This window comes from Oryzias melastigma, unplaced genomic scaffold, assembly GCF_002922805.2.
Source record: "Oryzias melastigma strain HK-1 unplaced genomic scaffold, ASM292280v2 sc00461, whole genome shotgun sequence".
Lineage (NCBI taxonomy): Eukaryota > Metazoa > Chordata > Actinopteri > Beloniformes > Adrianichthyidae > Oryzias > Oryzias melastigma.
In genome coordinates, this window is record NW_023417056.1 from 25543 (window position 1) to 33218 (window position 7676).

Consider the following 7676-nt stretch of genomic DNA (forward strand, 5'->3'; position numbering starts at 1 on the left):
CTCTGTTGGATGTCTGGATGTTGGACCGTCACGATCAGAACCTTCAAGTTTCTGAAGATCAAATGAGAATATGAATCGTATAAGAACCAAGTTGATTAGCTCTCAAGTACACACTACAAATAGTACTTTCAGTGCTTAATAGTAAATGACATATACGTATATAGAGAAGATTCTGGAAGATGGAAAACATGGCGGATGGTGGAGTAGCAGCGGTGAGTCCCGATACGGACTCAGGACAAAAACCAAATAAAGCAAATGAACTGGACTCAAAATTTCCGGATAAAACTGCTTCAATCATCACTGACTTTAAAGATGATATCCGTCGCCTAAAAGCTGAGCTGGAAATGAAAGACGCACTGCTTTCCAAGTTCATGGATGTCTCCTTCACCCAGTCTAGGCAGCTAACATCACTCAACGCCGCTCTCCAGGACACAGATCCTACCACCTGCTCACGGCCTTCTTCATTCTCAACTCCAAAACAAAGATCCGTGGATGAAGAAGTGGTTGTCCGGCTGCCCAGAGGGAGTTTTGATGAGACTCAAAAGCCTCCTCTCCTGAGTCTCTCAAACCGCTTCGCTAGCCTGGCTTCGGATGCTCCAGCTCCTTCTGCAGCAAACATAGCGGCGCAGATTCCACCTGACCTGGGCTCCGTCATGGAGTTGCCCGCTCTTTGGAGAGATGCCACGGAGATCCCGATGAAACATGGAAGGACCGAATGAAAGGCTTTATTTGTATCGATTTGTATAATTAAGTGTGTGAGCTGCAGTTATATTGTGTACATTCTGTTTAGTTTAAATGTGGAGACTATCTCAACCAACAGGTGTGTTTGTAACTACAGAGTGTGTGTGTAGACAGGCCCCGCCCATTCTAGTTTACTATTTAGACCTGGATGCTTTATGATGTTGTTTCCCTGTGTTGCCATCTTCTGTTTTCTCTAAACCACCCCCTTTTATCCCCCCCCCCCTTCTTTTTCATCTGGTCCAACAAAGCAAAAACAAAACATAATCAATATAAATAAAGTTTAGCATTAAATACAACAGACGTTTATACTCAATAAATCCCTGTTGTGACAGTAAAATCTGCCCAACACTAGAGGCTCTCAGCCCACATCTGTTTGCTCAGCTGTTGAACAGGAGAAGTTAAAAAAAAAAAAGAAAGAAAGAAAATTAAGCTCCAAAGCGATTTAACGTGCCAAGCTCTATGGTGCCAAGTAAAGGATGACCCTCAGACCCAAATCCGTTTTGGAATTACTTAGAGAGGTGGCTAATTGTTTTGACGGGCACACGGAGCAATTACCCAAAACTTAATACCGCAACAGGCGACATTTGTTGAAGGCTCTGGTCCATGACCGCATCACAGCAGTCCAATGGTAGATTAGATTAGATTCAACTTTATTGTCATTACACATGTACAAGTACAAGGCAACGAGCATTACCTAATGCAAATGCCAATACTAGCAACCGCCATAGTGACCAGGCTACACTAAACCCAGTACAAGGTAAGGGCATATTTGTTGTTTATTTCATTTGAAGCTGTTCAAAATGCTCAGATAGAGACTTAATGGGAGAAACATTTTTGCACGTTTCCTTTTTTTAAATTTTTTTAAACAAAAATATATCAAGAGAAATTATAAAAGTTCCTGGTACTGATTTTCTATGAGAACAAGCCAATAATTTGTCACATTGTAGATTAAAAACTAAGTAGATGTACCTTTAGTTTTGGTGTAAAAAAACAAAGATTATCCCGCAGTTACACATAAACTCTGAATTTAATAACTTATTTTAAAAACAATCTGCCAGAGAGCAAAACAAAATAATAGCTCCATTGCTACATTTTAGTTGTGTTATGTATAAATGAACAAAAATGTATACAAAATAACTTGGAGCAAAACCTAGATTGGAAAATTCCATACTGTTATAAAGGTTGTTCATATTTTTAAGTCTTCTTTTTTTCTTTCAAAGCTGAAGGTCCAAGACTCGTCGCCCCTTACAGAACAAGCAGCAGCAAGCTGGATTTGGGGAGAGACACATTTCATTTCAAGGTGATTCTATAAATTAGCAATAGATTTTATGTAATAGATTATCAACATTAACATATTTGAGTTGTATTATTTCTATAGTTATCTTTTTTTTCGTATTTAGGTTTTATCAAAAGTCACAATTTAAGTTTTTTTCTCTGATGGAGCTTGGTTTGTCTCCCTGGTGTTGCTAGCATGACGTCAGGTGAAGCCCTAGATACAGATTTTCAATAGATCAATAGATATAGATTATGATGTAATAAACTGCACTGAAACTATGGAAACCACAGCAGCCACACATTCTGAAATTTGTCTCTCAAAACATCCAAAAGTACCTAGCTGCGGACATGATGATCAATATTTTTTCCATACTCCATCTGATCAGAACTGTAGTTGGTGGACCTACAAGAGGTATTAACTCAGAGATTAAAGTCAAATCCAGCAAATCTTGGTCCATGACTTTTATTTTCACAGCTGTTCCTAAAACTGTCCGTCTTTGTGTCATCTTAATCCGACCTTGCAAAATCCGGCGCCCAAAGAGGGAAAAGCAGTTTTCTGCAGGCACCGTTTTCAGTGCAGGTGGGTAAATGTTGACTTAAAGTGGGGACATTGTCGACTGGTGGAAGGAATACTTTTAGGATCTCCTCAATCCTGCTGACACGCCTTCCCTTGAAGAAGTAGAGGCTGAGGACGTTGGAATGGGACTGTCATCACCCAAGCTAAGTTCACTAAGGTAGTTGACGAGTTCCTCAGTGGTAAGGCTCTTGATGTAGTCCACTCAAGGAAAACTGCTTTCCTTGAGTACCTCAAGTCTCTGGAGTCTGTGGAGGGTCTTGGCTGACACATCTCTGCAGCATTGTGTGGCAGACGGGAGCCATAAAACTAGACTGGCATACAGAGGTGGTGGTTCCCCTTTTCAAGAAGGGGGACCGGAGGGTGTGTTCAAATTATCAGGGAAACTCCATAGCCTTCCTGGGAAAGTCTATGCTAGGATACTGGAGAGGAGAGTCCGTCCGATAGTCGAACCTCAGATCCAAGAACAACAGTTCAGTTTCTGTCCTGGTTGTGGAACAGTGGGTTAGTTCTACACCCTCTTCAGGGTTCTGGAGGGTTAGTTTGTCCTCTCTCAGTGGGTGGAGTTCTCCTGCCTCAGGTGGAGGAGTTTAAATATCTTGAGGTCTTGTTCATGAGGAAGGGAAGATCGGAACGTGAGACCGACGGACAAATAGGAGCGGCGTTCACCATTATGCGGCAGCTGAACCGGTCTATTGTGGTGAAACGAGAACAGAGCCAGAAAACAAAGCCCTAAATTTTTCGGTTGATCTTCGTTCCAGTACTCACCTATGGTCATGAGCTCTGGGTCATGACTGATAAAACAAGATCCTTACTACAAGTATCTGAAATGAGTTTCCTCTGGAGGGTGACTGGGCGCTCCCTTAGAGATAGAGTGAGGAGCTCAGTCACCCAGAGAGAGCTTGGAGTAGAGCTGCTAATCCTCCACAGCCAGAGGAGTCTCTCAGCTGGTCTAGGAACGCCTCAGGGTCCCCCCAGAGGAGCTGGAGGAAGTGGTCAGGGAGGGGGAAGTCTGGGCATGTTTGCTTAGACTGCTGTCCCCGCAACATGTTCCTGGATTAGCGGAAAAAGATGGATGGATCTTACAGGAATTGTCCTAAAAGTGAACATTGATGAACACTATTAGTCATGAAACAGGAGGGTCTCCAGGGGTTGGGCCTCGCGCTGGCCCTCCTGGTGTGGTGGTGGGAGGGGTTGCTCTTCTTTCTTTGCTGGGGCCCGCACACTGTGTGCTCCTATGGCGTCCCGCCCTCTGGCTTGGGGGCCTGTGTGGCGGTCTTGCGTGCCTTGGTCTGTGTGGTTGGCGGGATTGCCCGGCTGGCAGGTTCCCTCTCCCACAGCGGGTGTAGGGGGGTCCTTGCTGCTGCTGCTTCGACGGCGGTCTTGGTGTGGGGATGGCCAGGCACTCTCCCTCTTTTTACATTCCATCATCATCCACATCAGCAAAACACTCACCTGAGGACAGGTGTCAGCTCACCTTTGCACTAATAGTATGTGTGACAGAATTTATATGTGAAGATTATTTTAGCCAACAGGTACGTTTGTAACAACTGAGTGTGTGTAGACAGGCCCCGCCCACCCCAGATTTCTATTTATTCCTGGTTGTTTTATGATGTTATTTCCCTCTGTTACCATCTTCTACCTTCTCTAAACTCTCCTCTTTTACCTTTCTTTTGTGCCTTTAACGTTCAAACAGAAATAACTTTTTTACAAAACACAAAGAATTAAAAACAGTTTTATTTGTTGTATCCATTCAGATCATTGAACTATGAGAAGTTCACTCAGAAGAGGTCAACTTTATGAGGAGGTGATGATGTTTCTGTTTATCTATTTTGTTATTCATAACATAAAAAATGAAAATATTATAAGATATTTCTGAGTTTTACAATGTTTTTATCATTAAAACAAATCTCTTCTAGTGTCAGCTTGTTGCTTCTTTCTTCATTTTAGATTAACTTCAGCAGATTAACATACAGATGCTACTGGATCATAAAGTTGGAAATAAATGTTTGTTTTTTTCATACAGCAGATCAGTCAGTCAGCTGGATTCCTGGATGATCCGACCAGACTGTACACCACGTCTTCTTTGTCTTCATGAGCGTCCCGTCTTCTCTTTGCTTTGACTGGATCCAGGTTGGAGTAGAGAGGATCCTCCTGCCTCTTGGTGAAGGTCACACTGGTGTACTAAAATTCAGTCTCATCCTCTGCTGGATGTCTGGATGTTGGACCGTCACCTTCAAGTTTCTGAAGATCAAATGAAAATATGAATCTTTAATAGTTCAAAATAGAAGTTTAAAGAAAAATGGCGACAAGATGTCATTTAAAAATAATCACAGATGACAGAATGAAAGATCAGGGAGGACTAAATATGGAGAAATAGAAACCTGATCATCTTCATCTTGACTCCTGATCACTGAGGATTCTTCTGAGGATCTCCTTCTATACAGAGAAAATGATCAAATCAAACACAATGAGACTAAATCAGACCTTTAATCCTGCAGGATTTGATCCACTCACCTGAAGATCTTCAGGAATAAAACAACCAAGAAGATGAGAGTCAGGAGAGCAGAAATGATCAAGCGTATGACGACCATCAACACTGAACCTGAGGAAGACATTGAATCCATGTCAGTAAGAAATCCCAGTGATGATGATCCACTGTCAGGTAAAAATCTCATGTTGGTTCTTTGAAAGTTCTCCAGTGTCTGATCAGTCTGTGGTGATCTTTAAGATGGTCCTGTTGGAGGTCTCTTCTGTCTCTGTGCTGCCTTCAGGGCTCGCTGCAGCACGGCAGCTTTTGTTTCCTGTAGACGACATGATGAACTGACCTGATCCAACAGACACTTGAACAGTGGAGTTCTGCTGGCCCAGTTTGTTCTGAGCCACACAGATGTAAAGCCCTCCATCTTCTGCTGTGATGTCACTGATGGTGAACATTTGTTCTTCTGATTTAGGAGAGTCTTTGTTCTCCTTGAACCAGGTGTAGTTAGCTGCTGGGTTAGCATCACTGCTGCAGGTCAGAGTCACTGAACTGCCCTCCAGGATCTCTGTGGGGGGATACAGTGATACAGTTGGAGTTTGTGGAGCATCTGGAAAAGAACAAGAAAACTTTATTTTTAGGAGAAATGGACAAAACATATGAAGAGCTTGTGGATAGAGAACTGAACTGATATTTTATCTTTTATTCTAATATATTAGATAACAAAAATGTGTCCTCAATGTTTTAATTTTAGATCCATTTGATTGATTAGTAAATAAAATAGAACAGAGCCGGTTAATACAAATTTATATGAAAGTATGTGGGTTTCTTCTTTTGTCCTTTAATCATTTTGGTATAAAATATAATTGTTGAAATACATAAAAAAAAATGAAGAAAAACACAAAAAATCTTAACAGACGTTTCCATAAATTCTACAAAGTTGATGGTTGTCATGGTTACAGCTCTGACCTTCTGTCACTGAGCTTTGAGATGATGAAAGAAAGAGGAGAGAGGTGGTAATAGTTGAAGAAGATTGGGTCATAAAAAGTGACGTGACTGAAGTTGTTCAGTCGTTCATCATCAGTTTGTTGTTACTGAGAATCCAAAAAGACTAAAAACAAATGTGATGACCTGCTGAAGCTCCTGAAGACCAACAAGATCATGATCTGATCGGAGATTTTGGAGAAACTCTTCTGCTCTGGAAAAACTCTTATTTATCAGACTTTGAAGGTTTTATGTTTCCTGATGATATTTAGTAACTTTGAACCAAATTTCAAGATGAAATTGATGGTTATTGAATTGAATTTTGATAAACAAAAGGATTTTTTTTTACTTCCATCTAATTTTAATCAATTTTTTCAATTCATTTGTTGATAAAATCGTTATGAAGTAGAAATAGATCAATTGGTGTTCATGTTTTTATTCGGCAGTTACATCTTTAATAGATAAAAAACAGAAATCAAGTTTGTTCTGTTTGTGTAAATGGTTTCATGTTTGTGTTTTACAGAGTGAACTCACAAACTTCAGGACTTTGATCCGTCTTTGAAGATCTCAGAGAACAAGAGATCCTGTCTGTGGAAGAATTCCAGCTTCTGTACGTAAACATCTGACTGGTTCTGGACCATGTTGTTGATCTGGTTTCTTCTCCGTTTATGAACCAGACATATTCCTCCAAACCTTTTGGATCACATCTGTTGAAACACTTTAGCTGAACGTCTGAATATTCCTGCTGAACTGATGTGGAAACCAGCAGAACCTGGAGGTCTGGAATATGATGAAAACATGGATGTTAGTGAAAGTCTGCAACAGCATCAAGGAGACATTCAGCTGAAATGTTCAGAACTTCATGAAGGAGATCAGAGGAGATCTCCAGCTCCCTGTGAGCTCAGGAAGAGTCTTCAAGTTACGTCTAAAAAACAACAGTTTATTCATCAAAGAGTCACTAAATATCACACATTTTAAAATGTGATTAATGCAAATATTAATAATCTGATAAGTTTTACCTCCAACAGTTAATCTCACTCCAGGTTCTCCGATGTAACGTCCAGTTTGATGGTTTGTTATGAACCTGAACTTATAAACTGCTGAGTCGCTCTCTCTCACTCCAGAGATTCTCAGATCACAGATCTTTGAATTACACCTGTGAGTCAATCGATCTTTGTATTCTGGATCTTCTTTCAGGTCTACAGGTTCTCCTTCAGTTCTAATGAACCAGAATCTTTTTTCAACAGTGATGCTGACTCCATTAAACATTACTGGATAATCATATGAGGACCATATGGACACAGTTGATCCTTTATCAGCACAGATTTCAGTCCGATAGTATTTCACTTTCCAGTCTGTCTGACTCTTCACAACTGAAACAGAGAAATGATCAGAAAAATGTTTATATTTATGGTGTGAAGATTTTATAGACAAACATTTGAGATTTACAGTTTAAGTTTTGTATCAAAATCACAGTAAAGGAAACATGATGATGATTGACAGACTGATCAGCTCCAATAAACAAAATCAAAAACTTATAAATAAAAACTAATAAAATAATTAACTTCTAGGATTCTCGTACAAAGTTACAGTCACTTCAATGTTTTGTTGAAACAAAGTTAA

At 40.4% G+C, this 7676-nt stretch overlaps 1 protein-coding gene across 1 annotated transcript; it reads right to left on the minus strand.

The window, feature by feature from the left end:
* Positions 1 to 4361: 4361 nt before the first annotated feature.
* Positions 4362 to 7299, minus strand: LOC112142346 (B-cell receptor CD22). Its single transcript, XM_024265628.2, has 6 exons — positions 7073 to 7299; positions 6588 to 6833; positions 5419 to 5679; positions 5108 to 5195; positions 4975 to 5029; positions 4362 to 4834 (listed from the first exon to the last, which is right to left on the minus strand). Exons 2-6 carry the CDS (start codon positions 6673 to 6675, stop codon positions 4775 to 4777), a joined length of 552 nt encoding a protein of 183 aa, XP_024121396.1. The 5' UTR covers positions 6676 to 6833; positions 7073 to 7299; the 3' UTR covers positions 4362 to 4774.
* Positions 7300 to 7676: the final 377 nt, after the last annotated feature.